Source organism: Carettochelys insculpta, chromosome 5, assembly GCF_033958435.1.
Source record: "Carettochelys insculpta isolate YL-2023 chromosome 5, ASM3395843v1, whole genome shotgun sequence".
Lineage (NCBI taxonomy): Eukaryota > Metazoa > Chordata > Testudines > Carettochelyidae > Carettochelys > Carettochelys insculpta.
In genome coordinates this window covers 103,192,151-103,215,879 of record NC_134141.1, presented here as the reverse complement: position 1 = coordinate 103,215,879, position 23,729 = coordinate 103,192,151, and the positions used below count along the sequence as shown (strand labels likewise).

At 44.6% G+C, this 23,729-nt stretch overlaps 1 protein-coding gene across 1 annotated transcript in view; it reads right to left on the bottom strand.

The window, feature by feature from the left end:
* The window catches only part of FYB1 (FYN binding protein 1), a 66,868-nt gene that overhangs the window by 7,083 nt on the left and 36,056 nt on the right, over positions 1 to 23,729 (bottom strand). Inside the window, exons 9-15 of the mRNA XM_074994310.1 lie at positions 17,814 to 17,842; positions 16,199 to 16,265; positions 14,368 to 14,508; positions 12,840 to 12,871; positions 11,006 to 11,072; positions 9,469 to 9,571; positions 6,270 to 6,432 (exon numbers count right to left, since the gene is read on the bottom strand). Coding sequence (XP_074850411.1) covers positions 6,270 to 6,432; positions 9,469 to 9,571; positions 11,006 to 11,072; positions 12,840 to 12,871; positions 14,368 to 14,508; positions 16,199 to 16,265; positions 17,814 to 17,842 — 602 coding nt within the window. The remainder of the gene's footprint in view (positions 1 to 6,269; positions 6,433 to 9,468; positions 9,572 to 11,005; positions 11,073 to 12,839; positions 12,872 to 14,367; positions 14,509 to 16,198; positions 16,266 to 17,813; positions 17,843 to 23,729) is intronic.

The following is a 23,729-nucleotide window of genomic DNA, read 5'->3' as shown; positions in this document are numbered from 1 at the left end:
GTTTGGTCTGCTCTTTTGAAAGGCCCTCAGCACAATTTCGAAAGAGAGCGTCCACACATACCAGGGTGTTCTTTTGAAAGAGCAGGGGCAGGAAGCGCCACGGGCAGGGTCGCATGGTGGACAAGCCCTTCCAGGGCTGCTGCCCACTGTCCCCTTAAAGGGCCCCCCTGCCTCAGCCTGCACACGCTGAAGGCCAGCAACCCTGTCCCCAGGCAGAGCGAGAGAGAGAGAGAGAGAGAGAGACACACACACACACACACACACACACACACACACACACATCAGAGGTGGCATCTTGGGCCCCCATGGACTCCGAGAAGCACCCCCCTTCCATCGCAGCCATGACCAGCACCCTGGCCACGGTCCTGGCTGCTGTGCTGCAGCGACTCTGGGTGGCCAGCACAATAGCCACCCTCCTGGACACCATCCTCAGGATGCAATGTCCCCAGCTGGTTCCCCGGATCATCTGCTGCAAGTGCCGGGGGGGAGGGTGAATGGGGAAAACTATATATGGGTGGGAGGAGGGTGAACAGGGAGCCGGGGTGGGGGGCCTTACCCCTCCATGGGGCTCAATGGCAGGGAATCCCATCACCCACACCCGCCCCCTCCTCCTCTTGTCTGGGGGCCAGCCAGGGCTGGGCTGGTGCTGACAGCACAGGGAGGTAGGGGTTTGGCTTGGGCGCGGTCCCCATGCCTTTGCCAGGCTTGGCATGAGGGGAGGGGGGGTTGGGGGCTCGGCCTCCATCTAGCCAGCCCTGGCCCGCAGGCTGTGGGCCAGGCAGATGAGGCTGGCTGGCGGGAGGTGAGGAGGGAGCAGGGCCTCAAGGTTGGCTTCCTCGGGGGGGGCATTGTGGGGGATGCAGGGGGATGGGGGATTGGGGTGATGGGGAACCATTTGGGGGGGAACTGGACACATGGGCGACGGGGTGTGAGGGATGGTGGGGGGCTACGTGGGATGTGGGTGTGGGAGTGACCCATGATGGAGCAGCAGCAGGGGCCAGGTGGCTGACCACAGCCTGGGTGAGGGTGTCCAGTTTGGATAGCACCCGGTCCCATGCCTGCTGCTCCATGGCAAGCCACTCCTGCACGATGGCTGTCAGCTCCCTGAGGGCGGCCATGTGGGCTGTGTCCCCTGCCTCCTCCCTGGCCTGGTGGTGCCTGCAGAGAGACAGGCGGCAGCCCCGCTCTGGTCCCGTCTGAGGCCTGGGCCTCTCCCCCTCGCCCTTGGTAGTCGGGCTCCCCAGGCCCATGGCGGGGCTGGCCCGGCTGCTGGCTGCTGGATCTGTGGGGACAAAAGGGGAGAGGAACAGGCCATTAGTCCTGGTGAGGGACCCCTTGAACCCTCCCATCCCTCCCACCTCATCCCAGGGGCCCTGCTGGGACCACATCCAGGGTACCCCCTCTGAGTTGCAGGAACACTAGCTGCCCTCTGCTACCCTCCATCCCTCCATGGCCTGGCGGCCCATGGTGCTGTCCAGCCCGTATGGTGCTGGGTGCCACACGTCAGCCCTCTGGGGTTGGGGTGGGGGGGCCATCTGGCCTGCCTGTGTCCTGGGGCTGATGTCCCTGTGGGTGGGCTGTGGCCACCCCGTGCGGGACTGTGTGCCCCCTCCCGGGCCCACAGCCATGGGTGTGTAGGGTACATACCTGTGGTTCCCTCCAGGAACTCAGGTGAGGTGTGGTTGGAGGGGGTCAGGCTGGATGGGCAGGATGGAACGTCGATGATGAGGGTCCTCTTGCTTGAGCCTTCATCATCGCTGCTGGCCTGGATCTGTGCAGGTGCCTGTGGGTGGCTGGTGGTCTGGGGCGGTCCTCCCTCTCAGTGCCCATCTCCTCCAGCTCTGGCTCGGTCGGGGGGCCAGCAGCGTCCAGGTACATGGCTGGGGGTCCTGCCTCCTTGGGCCCAAGGAGGTGGTCAAGTTCTTTAAAGTAGGGGCAGCTGGTGGGCACTGCCCCTGACTGCCTGGCCGTGTCCTGAGCCTGGCAGTAAGCCTGCCAGAGCTCCTTGACCTTGGACCTCACCTGGTCCAGGGTCCGGGTGGGGTGATCCCAGCTGGTGAGGCCCTTGGCCAGGCGCTCGAACGCAGCCGCTTTCCAGCACCAGACTCCCGTCTGCTGCAGGACATCCCTGTCTTCCCACAGGACAAGGAGGTGTTGCAGCTCGGTGTCGGTCCAGGAGGGGGCCTGAGGCTTGGGGGGCTGGCTCCCCTCTTGGGAGGACTCCCCCTGGTCTCTGGATGGCCCCTGGGTGGGCAGGAGTCCTGGCTGCTGGCCATGGTGTCAGAGGTGTTGTGGCGCGGGTCGTCACGGCTGGGAGTGGTCTGAGCAGCAGTGTGGGCTCCCTGCTGCCTGCCCACTCTCAGCTTCCTGCCTGAGGGCTTCTGGGAGCCTGCATGCTGAAACGCAGCTGGATGCTGGAGCCATAGAGTTCTGCTTTTGCTGTGAGTGGCGCCGCTGCCTGCCAGCTGATCGTGGCCATGGAGGACCCACTCTTTCGAAAGAGCGGGCCTCAGAGCATCTACACTTGCTCTCTTTCAAAATAATCTTTAGAAAGAGGCCACTTTTTCCATCCCAGGAACGGAGGACCAGCTTCGAAAGAACGGGGAGTTCTTTCAAAGTTAATTTTGAAAGAGCGCCATGTCCTCCGCACGTTCTTTTGAAAGAACCTGGTCTTCCGATCTGAATTTCGAATGTACTTGCTAGTGCAGATGCACCCGTAGTCTTAAATTTATATTCTAGTTAAAATGGAATTCAACATGTTGTTTTGCACAAGTTAGGCACTGCTATGTTAGATGGCCTCACCTCCCCCTTTATATTTCAATTACAACTCAAACAGCAAATATTACAAAGGCTACAATTCGAGACCTAATCTTACTGCTCTCTGGGGGCTTTGAAACTTGAGTTCCTGCAATTGATTTCATGTTCACATGCTTGCCTCTTAAGTGAGAGGAAATATCACCAATTACCATAATTTCCAAGGGGAAATGAGCTTCTCTGGCATATACTACTCTACCTGTCTCATGTGACTGTGATGTAAATTTTGCTACGAACAGGCTTTGTAGAACAAATTATTGATCTGCTTAAGCCTCAGATTCTTACTGCTAATAGTTAAGTGAATAAAAGAACATTTAAAATGATCTTCTTTAAATTATGATGTCCAAAGTGAAGAGCTATAGGTTAGTCATGCCATTTTAAATGAATTATCAAATGCTAGCTTCTCTGTAAAGACGTTCGCAACCAATTGATCAGATCTTTTATTTAATATGGGTCTCGAAAGCTTCTGAACAAAACCTAGAACAGAAATGCTTTGAAAAAGGCACACAAAATCTTTTTCCTACACCCTATATTTGATTAAAGATATACTAAGCAAAATACTTGTGCTGTAATCTCGCCAGTACTGATATATTAAGAATCATGAAGAGTGGTTATTTAAATCATCTTTATGCAGGCCTGCCGACATTCTGGGCCACAAGGCAGCACAGTGAATGGGCCTCCATGCATTCACAAGCTGCACCCTCACAGACGTGGTCCATCTGGCATTTGGGTTGTGGTATGCTTGTGCTGGCTGTGTGCCCAGCAAGCCAGTGGCTGCACTGCTAGGCACACTCTTTTGGCATGGCTAGGACTTCCACACGCCTACCCAGTAGACTAATTACACAAATCCAAAGACTCTTGCCCATGTTTGCCCCATCCCTTTACTGAGGCCATGCCCCTGTTCTGCCCCTTCTCTAAGGCCCCACTCCCTGCTCACTCCAACCCCCTCCCTCCATCCTCATTTTCCCCACCCTCACTCACTTGCTGGGGAAAAGGGTTGGAGTGCAGGAAGGGGTGTGAGGTTGTGTTCTCACAGGGAATTTAGGTGTGGGAAGGGATGCAAGCCTCTGGGAGGGGGTGGGGGCTCTGGTCTGCTGCAGGAGGAATGGATGCAGGAGGGGGTGCAGATTTTAAGATGAGGCAGGGGATTTGGGTAAAGGAGAGAGTGAGGGGTTGGGATATGGCAAGTGGCTTGGTTCTGGGATGGGGTGTAGGTTCTGAGCAGGGATGTGGGTTCTGGGCTGGGGTAGGGAGCTGGTGTGGAAGAGTCAGGGGGTCAGCGAGGGAGTTTGGGTACAGGCTCTAGGCTGGGGCAGAAGGTTGTGGGGCAGGAGAAGTCAGGAGGCTGGTGGTGAGGATGGATTAGCTACAATGGATTTCACAGATGTTATACTCTAGTATGTTTGGTATAATTTTATTCTTGCCATGAGAAACACCAACTGTAGTGCCTTAGAATTCTTGTCAGTACCCTTAGGTGGGGCGAATTCACTATCATGGAAATTATAAAAATCAAGTTAAATTTTCAAATGTATAGAAAGTTTGCAGAGTATTTAAATATGCATTTGAGATTCACAAATTAACCCCAGGTGACCTAGTCATTTAATACCAGAAGAAGTGATTGGATCATAGCATGTGCTACCTTACATCTTTGGCGATTCCACTGAAGTCAGTAGAATTGACACAGAATTGGAATGGTTCTACCCATTGCCTTAAAACAGAATTATACTTTAAAAGGTATGAAACTTCTCCCACTAAAGGACAAAAGTGTAATAGACCCCAGTGCACTGGGATGAGGCCAGAGAGACACTAACTAAGGTAGAAGTTGACAGGGATTTGTTTCGGGATTTTCCATCGAGGTGTTTTCACTCCTTTGCCCACAGCAGAATAGCAGCCTCTGTCCTCATTCAAATGATCAAAGAGCTCTGAAGAGATCCATAGGGAACACTGACACTACAAACCATTTTCAGCTGCATTGTTGTGACCGGGTGACCATCCGTCCCATTGTTGGTGGGCTGGCCCTCTGTTTGGGATGCCAAAAAGGCGTTCTGACTTATTTTTAAAAAGGGACTAATTATCCCGTATCTGCTGTGCAGGTGCAGCTGCCTGCTGGAGCACATGTACTGTGCATCAGTACATGCTCTCCAACAGAGGGAGCCAGTAGGTTAGTTGGGGGAGGGGGAGCGCCGTGGCTGCTCCATCTCTGCCACTTCCCCAAGGCTTAGGGAAGTTGCGGGGAGCACCCCGGCTGCTCCGTTCTGGCTACTTCCCTGAGGCTTGGGGAAGTGGTGCGGGGAAAGCCCACTTGGCTAATATGTGGCCATGGGAGATATAGTCACCCTATGTTGTGATGATCTGCTTAGAAACACCCTAAAGTGAAAGTCACTTATTGGCGAAAGGTCCTGACCAGGCTGTGGAAACACACATGCAGCCATTCAGGGAAACCCTGCACACTCTCCACATGTCCTAGGGAGAAGCTTCTGTCCCCAGTTAGGACATGGTGCATGGGGAACATGGTGGACATGTCAGAAGAAAGGCCCATGCAGGCTTACATAGAACAAGTGACCATTAATCTCCATACAGCAGATATAACAGAGTAAACGCTACTGATTTAATCCATAATATAGGCTCGGAAAGGGGAAGACGAGGGCAGGTGGAAGAGCTCTGTTGTATTCCTGCAGTTTATTCATCCATCAATATATGGACCAAATTTATGTAAGAAACTTACCAATTTATGCCAGACAGACCCTGGCAGAGAGCTCCACCAAGCCACAACATTTAGCTAGGATGTCTGGCTGCAATTGCTTTATGAACTCCTAACAAGAGGCACCACTGGCCAGGAAGGACATGTGATACAGATTTGCTGAGTGGAAAAGTCCCCGGATGTGCTCTCATAGAGCCAGCTGCCACCAGGCTTAAACTTACCTACCCCATAATAGAAATCTAGCCTGTGGGCAAGCGGGACACCCATCACGGGTCCTCCCCTGCGTTAATCATAGGGTGGCTGGCACTGGATGTACAGTGAAGATGATTGCTTCATTAAATTGTATCTGAAATTTTAGTTGTGTGCCATATGACAAATTCATAGATCTGAGCAGCAGACAAAACTTGTTCATCTTAAGAAAGGGAAATTAATATTTAAATAAATAATGCTGCCTTTCTCTCAACCTTATTTATCTTGTCTACTTAGCTTATAAGGTTTTTAGGACAAGCGCAGTCTCTTACCATGCATTTGTGTAGGCACCTCTCTAAGTAATAACACAGAATAACAACAAGTAATTTACAGGCCATCAGCAACAAAGCAAATAGAAAAAGTGATCATCAATCAATGTTTGAGCATAGCAAGTTTATGGGGTTTTTTAGCTGCATGAGTGGTGTTAGGCAGTAAATTTTGATACTCTACTTGCCAGTTTGTCCCATAATATGTGACATGTTGTACCATGTGGTATATAACTTACATTTTCCTTCCTCATTCCTACACAGGACCTTGGCATCATCTACAATTTGCATAACTTCAACTGTTTCCCCGGGTTTCACTTGTAAGTCTTTTCCTCCCCATTTTTTAGACTGCAGATCCATGATAACTGTAGTGGAATAAAGAACTCTAATTTCACCTTCAAACTGTAAAGACAAAATGAAGAGGTGCATGACGCAAACATTACACATTATAAAAACAAAAAGCAGTCAAGTAGCACTTTAAAGACTAGCAAAATGGTTTATTAGGTGAGCTTTCGTGGGACAGACCCACTTCTTAGACTAGCATGGCTTCCTCTTTGTTACTATTACACATTATAATTTCTTACGCACTATGTTACAGTCTTTTCGTACCTTATAGTCTGATTTTTAGAAATTTAGTCAAGTAATAGTGTGCGCTGTTTTGGTATCTATGCCACTTTATTCCTTTCACAACATAGGGCCTTCCATTTTTGCTGATGTCCTGCTGCAGTCTTAGCTACTTCTCATATTATGCTGATCATAGACTCATAGACTACTAGAACTGGAAGGGACCTCAAGAGGTCATCAAGTCCAGTCCCCTGCCCTCATGGCAGGACCAGTACCATTTATATAATCCCTGTTAGCTATTTATTCAACTTGTTCTTACATATCTCCGTTGATGGAGAATCTACAACCACTCTTGGCAATTTATTCCAGTCCTTAATAACCCTGACGGGAATTTTTTCCTAATGTCTGAGCTAAACCTCCATGCTGCAATTTAAGCCTGTTGCTTCTTGTCCTATGTCTTGATGGCTTTCAGCTGTGCTTCTGTTGTATGCTTCCATGTTGTTCCTGGTCTCCCTTATTGCTTGTTGTCCTGGGCCTGTTTCAGTTCAATGTCTATCTTGTTCAGCAGAGCTGATGGCCACCATGGGCCTGGGGGCAAGGTGTGTTGGGGGGGCCTGCTCTGAGCCCTGGAATAGGTGAAGTCTCAGGCAGAAGGGGCAGGTCTGAGGACAGTCAGCTCTTAGCACTACCCGGAGCCTGGTGCTAGCCCTGTCTCCAGCCCTCAGAGCTACGCAGAGTGGCATTTCCACAGCATTTCAAAGAGGTCTGAGGCTCCAGTACCACAGTAGCAGTGATGGCAGCAGGGAGCTCCATGCCCCTTTGAAACACCAAGCCCCTGTGCATTTGCCCCACCTGTCAGCAGGCCCTATTTTGTTATGTTATTCAGGTCTTTCCCCCACCTATGTCCTAGCCCTCTTAATGTTTATAATTTCCTGTGCAAGAAGTTTCTGTTTTTCCTCTTTCAGAGTTCTCCATATGTGTGTGGGGCAGGGGGAGAGGGGTTACTGATCATCTGATGTTGAGGATTTGTCTAATGCAGCTGTTTATGAACATTTGGAATTTAGACTAAAGTCTTTATAAATCTCCAAGTTTCAGTGTCATATATTAATGGTGACTTGACAGTGGTGCTAAATATTTGAAATTTAATTTGGAGAGCAAAATGTATGTTTCCCCAGAATGGCTTTAGCCTTACAAAGGCTTGTCTGCTTTTTGCCGTTCCAGCTTAAATGTCTTTGTTAGTCAAACTGTGACATTTAAAATGCTGCCAAAGTACATGAAATATTGGCTCTCTTTTATTTCAGTCTCTGAAAAGGTTATTGGTGTTTCTTGTTGTGGGTTAGTTCTCCTGGTATTAGTTTTCTTGGTGTTGATTTTTAATCCTAATAATTGTGCATAGGCATGGGGATAATACATGATGAGCCTCTGTGAATTGTACTATTATTACTACTTCATGACTGTTGTGGTAATGCAAGACACAAAGCAGAAGTCTTCCCAAAGTAAATTAATCTTGTACAAATTACTGTACTTCTAAGATGCTGACCACTGCCTAAATTTGCTATTGATTTCAATGGCAGCAGAGTTAGAACAGGGCTGAACACTATTGAAAATTGTTGCCCTTATCCAGTGGGTCTGAATGCCGTGTCTACACTAGCCCCAAACTTCGAAATGTCCACGCAAATGGCCATTTTGAAGTTTACTAATGAAGCGCTGAAATGCATATTCAGCGCTTCATTAGCATGCGGGTGGCCGCGGCACTTCGAAATTGACACGCCTCGCCGCCGTGCGGCTCGTCCCGACGGGGCTCCTTTTCGAAAGGACCCTTGGAATAAGGGGACTTCGAAGTAGGCAGGGTCCTTTCGAAAAGGAGCCCCGTCAGGACGAGCTGCGCGGCGGCAAGGCGCATCAATTTCGAAGTGCCGCAGCCGCCCGCATGCTAATGAAGCGCGGAATATGCATTTCAGCGCTTCATTAGTAAACTTCAAAATGGCCATTTGCGTGGACATTTCGAAGTTTGGGGCTAGTGTAGACATAACCAATATGAACAAGCCTATTTCATGGCACTAACCGTTGTTTCTAAACTGTCATTTGGAAGAGAAAGAGTTGCCACATGAACACACCCTTAAAAGATACATAGTTTTTTTTTGTTATTATAACATCTACAGGTAAACTTCATCATAAAGAGGGTCAGATGAATGAAAACCAAAGCCTGGAGGAAGTCAATTCCTTGACTGAAGAAGTGGCTACAGAATGTTCTGACTTGTCACCTTGAGTTGGAAAAGTCACTTACAATTTCTAGGGTGCTGAGCACACATAATCCTGATTAATTCAAGAAAACTGAGGACCTCAGCACCTCTGAATTCACCTCTCAGGGTCGTGTCATATGAAGAAGTGGAGATAGTAATATTTTGCAACTTCAACCTTGGTCAGAATTCTGATGAGGTAAATTATCAATTATTACAACATTCATAGACTTTGTGTCTGTGAGCAACTCAAAACTCCTTTATTTTTGTTTCTTTTTATTTTGTTGACCAAATATTGACTTAACTGAGATAAGCCTTGTACTTGAAAGTAATTGTTCATGCAGAAGATGCTTAGCTGCGGCAATAATTCTGTTGAAATTGGTCAGATTTGTTATGTAAAAATTTGCAGAACAAACATGTTGGGTGGAAAAATCAATACCCATAATTGGGATTTTTGAAGCTATGTTTAAAATATTAAGTGGAGTAAATATTATTGCATTAAAATTGATCACCTGATCTCCAAAACTGAGGACTTTATTTTTCAGTGGCAGAAGATATCAATGGATAAATTACAAATTGGAGAGTAAATTATGCAAACAGTTTCATTTTCAGACTGTATTCAAATAAGACTTACTTTAAACTTTTTTCTGAACTCTTTCTCCTCCTTTTCCATCTTTTTAAGCTTTTTCAGGTCTTTCTCATCTGATTTACCCCTTCCCAGGCTCAGAGATTTCACACTAAAACATTAAATCGGAGACAAAAACACAATTAACGACATGGGATAGGATGTGATAAACTTCAAACATTTCACTAAAACTGCCTTTACATTTAATTTGTTTCTAGTGAATCAATTTCTTCTACACCTAGTGTACTAATATGGATAATCATTACACACTATGAGTTGGATTTTTCAAAAGCATAAAAAGTAGGGATATTTTATTTTCTGTGTTTATTAAGTATATGTGGGTTCTGACCGTTATTTCTCTACAAACACAAACTACAAAAACTATAAAAAGGTACCTCTCACCCATGTACTGCAGACCAGATAAATAATGCTCCAGTTTAGAGCTCTGTTCAGGTTGTGGTTTTCTGGCGTACATGCATGCCTAGTGCAACAGCCTGACTGATGTACACAAAAGCCCTAGCCTCTCACTGAGTAGCAACCACACATTGTCTTATTATGCCAGGGAATCTGTACCACATAAATACAAGGTCCACCCTGAGTGCCACTGTTTTTTCCATGTTTATTATACATTCAGACTGACAGAGACTGAATTCCTTTATTACCCTCTCCATGCCTGCAAAGTTGAGCTTTGACTCCACCACTTCTCTTCCTGATCTCTCTAGGGCTGGAAATGAGAGAACTTCCCCCCACAGGTGATGGTGGTGGTAGTGGAAAGGGTGTGATGTCAAATAGCCTGGAAATGGGTGGACGAGGTCCTTCCTTTGCATGTGGACATTCGCAGTGGTCTATGTCTTTGTTACCTCCAAACTAGCTTACTGAAGTATTCTCTATCTGGGGCTACACTGAAGACTATGATCACAAATCAGCAAGAGCAGAGTATGCCAGACTGTTTAGTTACTGATTCTCTCAGAAAGCAGTGTAATACATCTGTGATTCAGGTCAGGTGTATAATACATCATAATATTTAATACTAGTGTAATACCTCTGCGCCCTGATTGCCATTTCATTTCCAGGTACAAAAGCAGGTGTTAAAGTAACATAAATCAGTGGCTTGGGTCTTGGATGCATTAATGATTGCCTTCTGTTTTCACATGATACTGGAGCACCATAGTTCCCAAGTTAATGGTCTCTAGGTCTAAAAAGAATGGTCACGCAAGACAGGGCATTTATGCCAGGAAGTCCTTGAATCAGGAAATCATGTCTCCCCTTAGCCCATCAGAGCCTGAATTTGTTGAAATTCAGGGCATGTTGCAAAGCCTATTTACTCTAGCAGCTTAATTCCTTTACTGTTTTAACTGCAAATACAGAATTTGAACTTCTAACTTACAATGTGAACATCCAGGCAATGAGAACAACTGTATCTGGCTGCAGCAAATGAGATACACAAGCTGAGTAATGTAACAATTTTGCCACTAGCAACAACTCAAAAAATGTGTCACAAGATATACAATCTTTTCCCACAATTATAGTTTTTATTTTCACTTACTCAACTTCTACTGGTGGAAGAGGGAAATCGGATGACTCTACATCATCATAAACATCGTCTCCTGCATCTGAAACGGCAGGATTCAAAACAATGAAGGATTAGTATTCAGCCTTGGGTACTGGATACAGTCCCAGGCTGCAACAAAACGTGTGGTCAAGAGGACAATAAATTACGGAATGAAATGTATCCATATATTTCATAGTTTATGGGCAGCTTTTCTTTGTGGACTGTCTCACCATTCAGAGCACATTTACACTAAAATCAGCCAATCTTTTCAGAAGGTTATTAATAATAAACAGTGGCTATTCACTGCTATTTTAATCTTTTAAAGCTTAAACAAGTTTTAGCACATGCTGGCTGATGCAATGGCCTTTAATCTTCAATTTAATTGGGTAATTTCCCACTATACTACTCACAGTATGCATTTTGGGCTTGATTTCCATTCACACTAAGGCCACTTTACACCACTGGGGTAGTGTAAAGATGGCTAGTATCGGGCATGAATCAAATTTATGTTATCTTTAAGACTACTTCACATTGTTAAAGCATTGGCAGAGGCCACAGTGTAAATAAGAATCAGATCTCAAAACTATTCTTTGAAGCTGACCCTAGATGTTTGCACAAAGACATTAGTTGTTGATCAACACATCAAGTCAGTCAGTGCCTAAAAAAATGTGATTACAGGAAAAGCAGGCTTAAAGTCTGCTTCTAGGCAACAGTGTCAAGAATGTCAAGAATTTGCTTAATGTTCCATAGCTGGATTGATATTTACCAGTTTTTGTTGCCTTCACATAAACCAGTATACATCACTTCTGTGTAATCACACTTTTAAAACTCTGCATTCAATGTTTCTTTCTAATTACATCTGTTTATATTGCCTAATGAATGGAATAAGACATCAAGAAGAGAAAAAATGTCCCCTTTAATGTCTGAAGATAGGACAAGAAACAATGGTCTAAAATTGCAGCAAGAGTGGTTTCTGTTGGACATCAGAAGGGGGAAAAAAAGCTTCCTGTCAGGGTAGTAAAGCACTGGAATAAATTTCCGAAGGAGAATGTAGGATCTCTGTCAGTGGAGATTTTTAAGAGCATAATAGACAAATACCTGTCAGGGATGGCTAGATCATTGATGGGCATCCTGCATCCCATAGGCCGCACACGACCCATCAGGGTTATCCGTTGGTGGGCCTGAGACAATTGGTTTATGTTGGACATCTGCAGACCCAGCTCTCTTCAGCTCCCACTGGCCATAGTTTGCTATTCCTGGCCAAATGGTGCTGTGGGAACTGGCTGCAAGCAAGTCCCCATGGCCTGCTGCTTCCTGAAGTTACTATTGGCCAGGAATGGTGAACTATGGCTGCTAGGAGCTGGGGGTGCTGTGTTTTTGGGCACTCAGTATAAACAAATTGTCTTGCAGCCCACCAGAGGATAAGACCAAAGGGTCACCAGCAGGCTGCAGGTTGCCCACCACCACTCTAGGTAATATTTACTCTTGTCTTAAGGGCAGGGGACTGGACTTGAACACATTTTGAGGTCCCTTCCAGTCCTAAACTTCAATGATTCATAACCAAAAAAGTCATGATGCTTTATTAAAGATCCTATGCCTTTTACAGACCCTTAATTACGTTTATAGGTCAGCTAAGGTATTTCAAAATTTATTTTCTGGGCGCTGAATAATGAATATGAAATCCTGATTATTTTCTTTTTTTAAATGATTTTTTCTGTGACTAGCATAATTCCAAACAATATATAACGAAGAAAGCTAGTGTTATGCAAATTATGCTGATAGAATATAAAAATAAAACAGTGAAAACTGACATTGGACTAGTGCTTACCTCTCACAAACTGCTTTACTGGAGGATTCTTGCTGAAAAAATATAATCTTCATTAATAATTATAATCAAATGAACAGACTTTCTCCTAATTTAAACCACTGATAGCCAATTCTCAAAACTGGTGCTGCATGCTACCTGTAGATAAGTTTGTGCCATTCCACTAACAGTAGAAATGGTCATGGACTGGCCACACATGTTCAGAACAGTGCCAGAGTAGCTGGTGATAAAAATGCCAACATTGATTCTACTCCATTTTCCCTATCTCTGGTAAGATTGGAGGATATGCATCAGTCCTATGGCAACTGTGGGTGATAATCCAGAAACTCTAATCGCTGACAAAACAAAAAAGCAGTTCTGCAGCACTTTAGAGACTAACAAAATAATTTATCAGGTGATGAGCTTTTGTGGACAGACCCACTTCTCCAGAATTTTCTAGATCTGAAGAAGTGGGTCTGTCCTAAGAAAGATCATCCGCTAATACATTATTTTGTTAGTCTTCAAAAGTGCTACAGGACTACTGTTTTGTTTTGTGAAGATACAGACTAACATGGCTACCTCTCTGTTATTGTTGACAAAGCCAATAGGGACAGGATTGGACCAAAAAAAGCAGTTCTGCTGTGATTTTGTTTTTAATGTTTCTTCATAATTTATAGCCTTATTTTAGACAGAGAGCGTGTGCTTCGTGGCTTCATCAAATATTAGCATTCAGAAATTACGGAGAACTGCTTCTCAGCATTGGAGAGGTTTTATGAACAGGAGGAGGATCAGGTCATTCTTCTGATTTGCATGTTATCCATATTTTGGATTCATCAGGCTACATTCACCATTCACATTCACCTGTTCCTTAGTGCCATGATGGTGATGCAAAGAAAAGCAACTTCTGCTGAATTTTTACAAAGTTGTGTCACTAGAAAGGCACAAAGTCGCTGGGATATTCTGGTGAATAAGGCCATCTGTTTTTCACAGCAAAAATAATATTTTAACTTAAGTGACTGAGTTCTTTGGGTAAATCCACTCATATTTTTAACACAAAATGCTCATATCAGGCAATTAAAATATGTCCTGTACATATTTCTAAGACCATCTGATAACATGATTTCATTAAAGGAGTGCTGAAAGCAATTAATAGGCCTTTTGGACCCCATTCAGCAATCCATCAGTATTCAGCAAATGACTTAAGCACATGCTTAACTCTTAAGCATATGCTGAAGTCCCATTGAAACCCATACTGTAATGAATACAGAAGAACATAAGAATGGATGTTCATGCTCTGTTGGATTGGGACATCTTTGCTCTTTGAATCTAGAATCAAACGCGTGAGCTTCATACATTCGGTGATTAATAAAGATAGCATAGCATGGGAAAGAACATGCTGCAGTAAGTAATGGACAGCAATTCAAAATTTGAATATCTGTGTGCAGTTTGATTTGTGACTGATTAGGCTGGTATGAAAATGTGTTAGTAGCATATGCTCAACTCTGTATTAGCATTAGTTGTAGTATATTGTGTTTTCACGGCAGACTCTTACAAGGAACCTCCATTATCTTCTGCCTCATTGTCTTTGGTTGTTTTCTCTCGTATACTTTTCTTTTTGTCATCTTTTCCCTTTAACTTCTTCAAAAGCCCCCAGGACCAGGAGTCATTCTTATCTTCATCCTGTGATATAGACCTTTGGAGTATGCATGCAATTATCACAATGCAGAATGGATTATCTTTTCTCAAAAAGGCCCTTTTCAGCTCTTGGTTGATGCACGTAATTCTCATTAGTGAAAACCAGTTGCATGCCATAAACCTATTAACATGCTTTTGTAAAAAAGTTAGTATTGAATATAGAACTAAACATGCTATTTGAATAACAACCATACAAAAGCCAGTGCCTAGCTCAGGCCTGGAACTCAGAAATCCATAACCACATGGACCAAGAGAAATGATCAAGCTCTTTTAGGTAATTCACATACTGATTTAATGTTTGCATGTTGTCCTTGAGCAAGCTAACACCTGTACTGTTCTTTCTTTTCCTCTTTGGATTATTCTGTCCAGGTGGTTTTTTTTTGTTTGTTTTTATTTTTTGTTTTGTTTTTTAATATGTTCATGGATACAGTTTCTTTTGCTGCCTTTATCAATCCATTCCACACATAGGCTGTGGCCACACTAGCCCCCTCCTTGCAGAGGGGGCATGGTAATAAGGCATTTTGGCAGATGCTAATAAGGTGTGTCCATGAATATGCAGCGCCTCATTAGCATAATGGTGGCTGCATGAGCTTTGAAAGTGCTGCTTTCGAAATGCATGCTGCCCATGTAGCTGGGGGCCTTTTGAAACAATCCACTGACTGCAAAAGCCCCTTCTTCCCATTTGGTTTTGGGAAGAAGGGGCTTTTGAAATCAGTGGATTGTTTCAAAAGGCCACCAGCCACGTGGGAAACGTGTGTTTCGAAAGCGGCACTTTCGAAGCTCATGTGGCCGCCATTATGCTAATGAGGGGCTGCATATTCATGGAAGCACCTCATCAGCATATGCCAAAGTGCCTCATTATCATGCCCTCTCCGAAAGGAGGGGGCTAGCGTGGCCACAGCCATAGTCTTATGCAGCTGAGTCAGACTAGATACATGTACATAGCTAGAAATGTACTGTAGAATCAGGGTTGAAGGCTGCAATCCAGTAATTGGCTCAGTGCAGTTGCAGAGATCTGCTTGACAGGTGTTGGTTGCCGACAGAGGCTTATATAGCACAAACACACAAGTTGTGACATACTGTAGTGTACTTACAGATAAGTAGAAAGTGTTAAGTACAACTGTGCACCGGAAACCTCCCCAAAGATGCAGTATAATGTTTAGGAGAGGGAATGTGGAGGGTATCAAAAGTATCCTGTTTTAGGAATTTATTATTAGTAGCGTTATATTGTCCAGATCTTTTAATTCATTCAAATACAAATTTAATATTTGTGTGCTGTCATTTAGCAAGCTACCATCTGTACCTTTCGTTCCTTTCCTCTATGGATTATTCTGACCCCTTTTTATTTCAATATGTTCATGCATGCAGCATCTTTTGCTGCCTTTATTAATCAATTCCACCCATTAATTATCCTAAACTTTACATGAAAATGTCTCTGGAAGTACCATAGAACTTTTTTCTTATCTTGGGTTCATGCCTTCTTGTTTCTGTCTCTCCACTGCTGGAATAGTTTGGTGGCATTCAAATTCTGTGTGTCTTTTTGAAGTCAGTGCAACTTTGCATTTTTACACCAGCTGAAGATCTAGCCAAATACTTGTTAATTATTATCCCACATTTAAAATGCTAAAATAAAAAGCTATACGACTGAGTTCAGATGGGCAATGATCATAAAGGAAATAAACCCTTACCTAACATTAACATCTTCGTCATCAATTCCATCATAAATTTCTTCATCAGGCGGCGGAGGTGGGAACACTTAAATAGATCAAAAAGTGAAATAATCCATGAATAATCTGAGTCTGTTGTGGTGTGATGTTAAGCAGTGGTTTGATATAGTCTGACTCTTCTCTCAGTTACTTGCAGCAAGGCTAACAGCCAGCATGGGCTCTGGGGCAAGGTGGAAGGGGGACCCAACTCTGCACCCTGGAAGGGGTAGAGACAAGGGCAGAAGGGGCAGGAACTAGCACAGTCAGCCCTCAGCCTTGCCCAGGCCATAGCACTGGGCTGCCCTCACCTCCCCCTCACAGTCATGCAGAGGGGCAACCCAGTGCCAAGGAAGTGTTTCAAAGATGTCCAGAGCTCCAGCTACTGTGACAGTAGCAGCAGCAGTGGCTGGAGCACCAGGCGCCTTTGAAACACTGCATCCCAATGCAACTGCCCCTTTTGCGCTCCCTGCATCAGTGGGGCAGGTCGCTTGTAATGTTAAATGTATTGGACTAGGTCCCCAGCTGGTGTAAATCAGAAGAGCTCCTTTATCAGTAAGGCTCTTCTGATTTATAACAAGTTGGGAGTGGCCCATATTATGTCACTAAAATAATACCAATAAATAAATAAATAAATAAATTGAATATTGAAAACAAATAAGTAATTGAAGAAAATTTCTTTAGGACATTAGGAAAAAAATCCTAGCTGTTGGATGGTTAACTACCACAATACATTGCTTGGGGTGGTTGTAGAATCTTTAGCATTGCCAATTTTTAGGAACAGGTTAGATAAATAGCTAACAGAGATGATATAGATAGTGCTTGGTTCTGCCATGAGGGCAGGGGACTGGAATTGAGGACCTCTTGATGTTCCTTCCACTGCTACTGTTCTTTGATTCTATGAAAACTGGAGGGCTATTATGCTGTCTTCCTGTCTTGTCAGTCTCTGGTCTTTCTGTTCAGCCTGTTAACTGAGAACAACGGGTGGAATCTTCCTAATCTACATTGCTAGGGGTGGTAGGAAATGTGTGGCCTTCTGTGACCAGTACCCTCTTTTAAACTGAGAGTATGATCTGAGTCTCCTAGAAGAATGAAGAAATATATGTACTGAACAAACTTGCAAGCACTTTTTTCAAAATGTGGATCAGCTCTGATGATGTTGACAATGAGGAACTACTGTACTAGCACTGACTCAAACTATAAAATGTGAGTGGAACCAGACTTCCCCTTTAGCTCTGCCAGTGAACCATAACTGACTCCAGTATACCTGGCTAGTCCATATTTGGTTTCTTTTGATCAGAAATCCTCAGTCATACTGAACTTTTGCCATTCTACATGTTTTGGTTGCATAAACTAGCATCTGCAATTATCCTCAGGCTCATGACCATACTTTGAATTCACTGTATTCAGAAACTGGTCACTCAGGTTTCCACGAGAGACAGGCAACTGCATTAAACCATCCTACTTTACCACTTCCTAAATAATATTTGCATACCTATGGGTAATTACCCCATATATGATGATCACAAAGGTCTGCTCTGTAAGTAATCACTAAACAACCTGCAAAGAAGGAATTAGATATAATAAAAATAGAACTTACATCCAGTTCCACTTCTACCACCACTGTGGCTAGAAGAACAAAAATAAAAGAACTATTAGGACTCACATTTTCATTCATTGTAAAATGAAACCACTACCCACCCACCCATCCACCATTTTTGTGACGTGCTCTGAATGTAGTATACTTCAATATGTATGGGCCCAGATAATTAAGAGATAAGCAATAATTTTTGATGGGGGAGCCACTCCAAGATTTTGATACCTAGTTAAGGGCTGTACTTTTTCATAGAAGGGGTGCAGAGTTTGGGATAAAGGTTGGATGCAGAAGGGAGCTTTGGGTAGAGGCCTGGGATGCAGCAGAAAGTGGGGGAGGCGGTCTGAGAGGGAGTTTGGGTGAAGGAGGGGGTTGTGACCTGGGGCAGGAGCTTGAGGGGCAAGGTCAGGGAGGGGGAATGGGTGCAGGAAAGGATTCTGGCAGGGGGGAGGGACATAGCAGGGGGTGCAGGGTCCAGGAGAGAGTTGTGACTTGTGGGAAGAGGGGATGCAGAGGATTTGGGTGGTGATCTGAGGTAGGGAGTTGGGGGGAGGGAGGGGCTTGAGTGCCAGATGCAAACTCTGTCTGGCAGGCACTGACCTGGGGAAGTCCCATATTGATCAGAACTTCTTCCTGCTCCACACGAAGGGAGGGAGAGGCTTGGTGTTCTGCTCCCCCCCTCCAGCAAAATCTCTGAGCTCCTATTGGCTAGAAACCAGAAATTAGCCAACTGGAGATACAAGATTTTTGCTGGCAGGTGGGGGCAGCATGCAAAGCTTCCCTCTCTACCCCAAGGTCTGGAGCAGAGAGCTACATGGAGCACGAAGTTGCTTAAAGCAGCAGGGGGAAGACCCATGCTGCTTTAAATGGCTTCCTACTCTGCGCTGAGCATACCAGCCAGGCAATTCATGGGCGAGATCGGGCATCTTGGAGGGCCAGCCCCAGCCCATGGGCTATATCTTGCCCACTCCTGAACTAAATAGTATATTCAAATTCAACATCTAGATGCCTAGATGGGCACTTAGGAAAGTAAACGTCCATGCGTACATACAGGCCTTCTAAATGCCCACATGTACCAATTCTTTCTTGCCCTCTTTCCTTTATCATCCTCATCATTATGCTATATGAGTGCCTGCTAGGCAACCAAAATCAGAAATATCAGAAATATCAGAACCACACATAAAAATGAATGTTTCAATAAAATTTTCTTTAAAATGCCTTGGGTCATCAAACTTTCACACATCGTGAACTTTAGCAGTCATAGGCTTGTATTAAAAATCGGTGTCATTAACAGTTACAATAATATTTTGGTCAACACATTTTTTATTATGGGAATCTTATGTTGGTCTCAAAACATATTGGTGCATGTGTCAGATATTTTGATATATGCAGGATAATTCAAGCTCATGAACTGCAACAAGGCTATAAATCACTAGAGAAAATAAAAATGCCAGAATATAGCTTAAAGGATTTAATGAATTACAGAGCCCTAAGAGTGAATTCTGGCCATCTATTCACTCTACAGCCTTTTACTGTTATTTGTAATATACAAAAGTACAGGGAATTGTACTTAAACCCACATAGAGGTGGAGATGGACGTAGGAGATGGACGGGTTGAAAGTCTCTGGGTTAGACTCAGAGGAGTAAAAAACAAGGATGAGGTCCTACTAGGAGTCTACTACAGGCCCCCTAGCCAGGTGGAAGAGGTGGATGAGGCTTTCTTTAAACATCTAACAAAATCATCCAGGGCCCAGAATTTGGTGGTGATGGGGGACTTCAACTATCCAGGTATATGTTGGGAAACTAATACAGCAGGGGACAGACTGTCCAATAAATTCTTGGATTGCACTGCAGACAACTTTTTATTCCAAAAGGTTGAAAAAGCTACTGGGGGGAAGCTGTTCTAGATTTAATTTTAACAAATAGGGAAGAAATTATTGAGAATTTGAAGGTGGAAGGATGCTTGGGTGAAGTGATCATGAAATCATAGAGTTCACAATTCTAAGGAAGGGTAGAAGGGAAAACAGTACATTAGAGATAATGGATTTCAGGAAGGCAGATCATGGTAAACTCAGACAGCTGCTAGGTAAGGTCCCATGGGAAGCTAAACTGAGGGGAAAAACAGCTGACGAGAGTTGGCAGTTTTTCAAAGGGACATTATTAAGGGCCCAAAAGCAAGCTATCCCTCTGCGTAGGAAAGATAGAAAACATGGCAAAAGACTGCCTTGGCTTAACCAGGAGATCTTGCATGATCTCAAAATAAAAATGGAATCGTATAAGAAATGGAAACTAGGACAAATTACAAAGGACGAATATAGGCAAACAACACGAGCATGCAGGAGCAAGATTAGAAAGGCTAAGGCACAAAATGAGCTCAAACTAGCTACAAGCACAAAGGGAAACAAGAAGGCTTTTTACAAATACATTGGTAACAAGAGGAAGACCAAGGAGAGGGTAGGGCCATTGGTCAGTGAGGAGGGAGAAACAGTAACAGGGAATTTGGAAGTGGCAGAGATGTTTAATGATTTCTTTGTTTCGGTCTTCACTGAGAAATCTGAAGGAATGCCTGACATAGAGAATGCTAGTGAAAAAGGGGTAGGTTTAGAAGTTGAAATAAGAAAAGAACAAATTAAAATTTACTTAGAAAAATTAGATGTCTGCAAATCAGCAGGGCCTGATGAAATGCATCCTAGAATTCTCAAGGAGCTGATAGACGAGGTATCTGAGCCTTTAGCAATCATTTTTGGAAAATCGTGGGAGACGAGAGAGATTCCAGAAGACTGCAAGAGGGCAAATATAGTACCCATTTATAAAAAGGGGAACAAGAATAACCTGGGAAACTACAGGCCGGTCAGCTTAACTTCTGTGCCAGGAAAGATAATGGAGCAGGTAATTAAAGAAATCATCTGCAAGCATTTGGAAGGTGGTAAGGTGATAGGGAACAGCCAGCATGGTTTTGTTAAAAACAGATCATGTCAAACCAATCTAATAGCTTTCTTTGATAGAATAACGAGCCTTGTGGATAAGGGAGAAGCGGTGGATGTGGTATACCTAGACTTCAGTAAAGCATTTGACACGGTCTCACACAATATACTTATCAATAAACTAGGCAAATACAACTTAGATGGGGCTACTATAAGGTGGGTGAACAACTGGCTGGATAACCGTACCCAGAGAGTAGTTATTAATGGTTTTCAATCCTGCTGGAAAAGCATAACTAGTGGGGTTCCGCAGGGGTCTGTTTTAGGACCGGTTCTGTTCAATATCTTTCTTAACGATTTAGATATTGACATAGAAAGTACACTTATTAAGTTTGCAGATGATACCAAGCTGGGAGGGGTTGCAACTTCTTTGGAGGATAGGGTCATAATTCAAAAGGATCTGCATAAACTGGAGAAATGGGCTGAGGCAAACAGGATGAAGTTTAATAAGGACAAATGCAAAGTGCTCCACTTAGGAAGGAACAATCAGTGTCACACATACAGAATGGGAAAGGACTGCCTAGGAATGAGTACAGCAGAAAGGGATCTAGGGGTTATAGTGGACCACAAGCTAAATATGAGTCAACAGTGTGATGCTGTTGCGAAAAAAGCAAACATGATTCTAGGATGCATTAACAGGTGTGTTGTGAACAAAACACGAGAAGTCATTCTCCCACTCTACTCTGCGCTGGTTAGGCCTCAGCTGGAGTATTGTGTCCAGTTCTGGGCACCGCAGTTCAGGAAGGATGTGGAGAAATTGGAGAGGGTCCAGAGGAGAGCAACGAGAATGACCAGAGGTCTAGAGAACATGACCTATGAAGAAAGGCTGAAAGAATTGGGCTTGTTTAGTTTGGAAAAGAGAAGATTGAGGGGGGACATGATAGCAGTTTTCAGGTATCTAAAAGGGTGTCATAAGGCAGAGGGAGGGAACTTGTTCTTCCTTGCCTCTGAGGATAGAACAAGAGGCAATGGACTTAAATTGCAGCAGGGGAGGGTCAGGTTGGACATTAGGAAAAAGTTCCTAACTGTCAAGGTGATCAAACACTGGAATGAATTGCCAAGGGAGGTGGTAGAATCTCCATCACTGGAGCTATTTAAGAAGAGGTTAGATAGATGGCTTTCAGGGATGGTCTAGAAAGTGCTTGGTCCTGCCATGAGGGCAGGGGTCTGGACTTGACGGCCTCTTGAGGTCCCATCCAGTCCTACGCTTCTATGATTCTAAGATTAGAATCTACTGTATTCTAAATAATCCCGTTTAACATATACATTTGCATCCATTTTATTGGATGTTGAGAAGCACAGCACATCTAAAGTCCTTGAACTGAGATGGATGATTATAATGTTCATTATGAAAAAAGAGATTTAAAAATACTTTTGCTGTGAAGTACCTAATGTTGGAATTGACTCTCACTTAGATTAGTGTTCCCAATTTCCTGGTATGGCTGGGATGTCTTAGTGGGGGTTGATCCTGCTTGAAGCAGGGGGCTGGACTAGATAACCTCCTGAGGTCCCTTCCAGCCCTATATTCTAAGCAGTGCTTGCATAGTCCAATGGCATCAGAGAAAGGCAGCTTTAAGCAATGTCTGCGTTTCCAGTTGGAAGCATCAGCTGCTCATTTGGTCCCTTCTTAAAACAGGGATAAAATGCTGTTTTGACAGCATTTATGTCCAGCTGCCCAGAGCACCAGGGAATATTTTAGCAGCTGAGGAACAACTGCATGAAGCCAATGTCCTTTTCCCCTCTGCCTTTTATCCCAGCCCCACCCATATGTAAAGAGGTGGGGAGGTGTTCTAGATACTAATAAAATGGCTGTATGCTTCTGTACGATTCTCCTCCACAAGGGAAATCCTCCCCAGTCTGGATATGGCATTTGCTGAGGCAGGGAGCTTAACTCTATTAGCCACTGATCCCTCCCAACATGGATCCCAGTTACAGTTGCCTCCGAACATCCCCCCACATTCATACAGAGGGAGCCTAAGCTCTCGTGGGAGGGAATGCACAGGGTGGAGGAGTACGCCAGTGCAGCTGCAACCGTTCCTTCACTTTTAGGGCCTTTTGAAAGGGTAGCACATGACCTTAAGAGAGAAGGAGAGAACTGTGTTGTTTGTTCAGTGATCTGTTTTGTGCTGCTTCTCTGGGAACCCAGCATTCATTGCATTGCCTTCTATGGAGTCCTGAGAGTATTTGCTCCACTTCCACTTTTGCTATCTTCCATTGTGTATAAATGGTTCTAGAGGCTGGAGTCCTTCTTTCATTCTCACTCCTCTCACTGCTTCACTCATTTTAGGCCAGTTACATGTTTTTATCTGAATAGCTCGGAAGTGGCCAACTCGCAGTTCGAGCCATATGTGGCTTACCTGGCCTGCTCACCGCCGTTCTCGGCATGCGCCCCAGTGCCTGGAGGGAGAAGCCTGTGGCTGGGATGGCAGCTATGGTGAGACCCAGGCATTGGAGTGGGGCTGAGTGTGTCTGGTCTGGCAGAGGGGAAGGGGATTAGGTTAGAACAGGGAGGAGTTGGGGTGCCTGTCTTGGGGGAGGGGTGGCGTGGGTGCATTGGGTTAGGGTGGGGAGGTTGGGGGTCCCTGGCTCTTGGGGAGTGGAGGGGATTGGGTTAGAGTAGGGGAGCTGGGAGTGCCTGCCTCTGGGGGAGTGCATTGAGCCACTTATTATATATTTATTTTTATCTATTAATTCTGTGTATCTATGTAGATCTACGTAGATAGATAGATAGATAGATAATACATGTCTCTTTGCACTCTATACACAGCTATTTTGGCTCAGGCTAACTGGTTGGCTACCCCTGGATTAGCTGTTTTTCACGTGCTACAAGAGTCGGTTGTGTATGTGTAAAAGCTGCGTGGTGGTGTAAACTGTCATAAATAGAGAACAGCCACTCTGCTCACAGCCTGGCATGCATGTCATTGGGCCAAACTGTGAAGTC